Source organism: Arachis stenosperma, chromosome 5 (assembly GCF_014773155.1).
Source record: "Arachis stenosperma cultivar V10309 chromosome 5, arast.V10309.gnm1.PFL2, whole genome shotgun sequence".
Lineage (NCBI taxonomy): Eukaryota > Viridiplantae > Streptophyta > Magnoliopsida > Fabales > Fabaceae > Arachis > Arachis stenosperma.
The window spans coordinates 65,921,146-65,923,354 of NC_080381.1; the positions used below are offsets into that span (position 1 = coordinate 65,921,146).

General features: G+C 42.3%; 1 protein-coding gene across 1 annotated transcript; it reads right to left on the bottom strand.

Moving 5' to 3' along the window:
* Positions 1-485: 485 nt before the first annotated feature.
* LOC130980856 (uncharacterized) lies at positions 486-1,754 on the bottom strand. Its single transcript, XM_057904497.1, has one exon. The coding sequence runs from the start codon at positions 1,752-1,754 to the stop codon at positions 486-488; it is 1,269 nt and encodes a 422-aa protein (XP_057760480.1).
* Between the last annotated feature and the right edge of the window lie 455 nt (positions 1,755-2,209).

Consider the following 2,209-nt stretch of genomic DNA (forward strand, 5'->3'; position numbering starts at 1 on the left):
CCAATCAATCCCCATCAATGCTCCTTTTCTTTTCCCTATAAAGACAAAATAAGAAATTTGAGAAAAGATATCAAAACGACAACATGAACTTTACGGCTAGAATTAAAAAAAACAATGAGAAAAGATTAAATTGTTTATTCATGAATTCCAACTAACTAACTAACTATTCGTGGGTCCTTATATGCATATTGGTGGCACCATGGGGTGACACCAAACTTAGTTTGGAGCACTGTGATGAAAGGTTCTGTTCAAAGCTTCCAAGACTAGCATGCTCTTGGTTGCATTCATGCTTTCTTGGCATGCTTTGAACACCAAACTTGTTCTTCACTGTATACTGCACAATAAGGATTCCACCAAGAGTTTGTCAAGTTTGGGTTTGAATTCATAAATATTGACTTATTTACTATCTTCTAAAAGCATATAAAACATGGGTTGCCTCCCATGAAGTGCTTCTTTAGCGTCACTAGCTTGACGTTTCTCCCTCATCAGGGTGGTTGGTAATGCTTGAAGTCCTCCCCTCTCGCTGTGGACTTGTATCCATTGGTGGTATCAATGATCTCTACATGTTCCAGGGAGAGAATTCTGTTGATTGTGAAGACTTTAGGTAACTGAGATGGTATAGTAGGGAGATTAGGGGGGATATCTGGAAAGTAAGCTGAGATCACTCTATCTCCTGGAGAGAAGTCTTCCGTAGGGATCTTTTTGTTCCTCCACTTCCTTGGTACCTTCTTCCTTGTGTCCTTTGATATTGTCTTGCTCTTGATGACTTCTTTTTCTAAGGGATTTGTGATGTTGACTTCACATGCCTCTAGAGGTTTAGGTCCTTCTAACTTTTCCTTGAGCTGTGATAGTTGCTGTTTCCCTTGTTTATCAACCAAAGGAGTCTCCAGATAGGTTGGGTGTGCTTCAGTGCTTGCTTCCTCCTTCAGCATCTCATCATGATCTTTACTTGGTTCCTTGTGCTCTTGGTCTACTTCTTGTGAGAGTTTGAAGACATTAAAGCTGAGCTGTTCATCATGGATCCTCAATATTAGCTCCCCTTTCTCCACATCTATGAGTGCTCTGGCCGTAGCTAGGAAGGGTCTTCCCAATATGATTGGGTGAGTGTGACTCTCTTCCATGTCCAGGATGACAAAGTCTGTTGGGAGAAAGTATTTCCCAACCTTTAGTAACACATTTTCCACCACTCCTATTGCTTGCTTTTGAGTCTTGTCAGCTAGTCTGATGACCACATCTGTGGGCATTATCTCATTGATCTGCAGCCTCTTCGCCAGGGATAGGGGCAGTAAATTGATGCTTGCCCCTAAATCACAGAGTGATCTATCAAACATTATTTCCCCTATGGCACAGGTGATGTGAAAACTCCCTGGGTCTCTTCTTTTTGCAGGCAATTCAGGTTGAATAAGGGCACTACATTCCTTGTTTAACACTATAGTTTGGCCTCCTTTGAGTGAGCTTTTCCTGGGAAGAAGTTCCTTCATGTACTTGATGAATGCAGGCATTTGTTGTATGGCCTTGATGAATGGTATGTTCACATGCAGAGATGCAAACAAGTCTAGGAACCTTGAGTATATTCTCTTCCCCACAACACCATTGAGCAGTTGGGGAAATAGTGCATAGAGCTTCAGTAACTCTTGTTGTGAGATTTCTGGTTCTTGATGATCTCTATCCTCCTCCTCTGTTGAGTTATTTTCAGGCTGTTGGGAGAGGTTGCTTTGCTCGTCTTCATCCTCTTGATCACTTGTAGTGACCATTTTGCAATCTTCCCATCTTACTTTCTTTGCTTCTCCTCTTGGGTTTTTCTCCGTGTCACTTGGGAAGCCATAAGTAGGTTTGGGAATCTTCTCCGCTAAGCATCCCACTTGGAATTCCAGCTTCTTGATGGTCTCTCCTTGGTTCTTAATGTTGACTCGCACCTCTTCTCTGAACACCTTATCTTCTTGAATCTCTTGGCTTATTCCTTCAAGTAAGGTTTCAAGCTTAGAGAGTTTGTCATCAATTGATGGTAAATTGGGATTAGAGGTGGAAGGATGAGAGGTGTTGTTGTGGGGGTGTTGATATGTCCTCTGTGTGAATTGTTGATGAGCTGCATTGTTGTTGGAGTTGTAACGTCTCTGGTCTTGGCTTTGCTCTTGCTGATTCCCCCACCCAAAGTTTGGGTGGTTCCTCCATCCAGAGTTGTATGTCTTGGAGTATGGATCATGGTTCT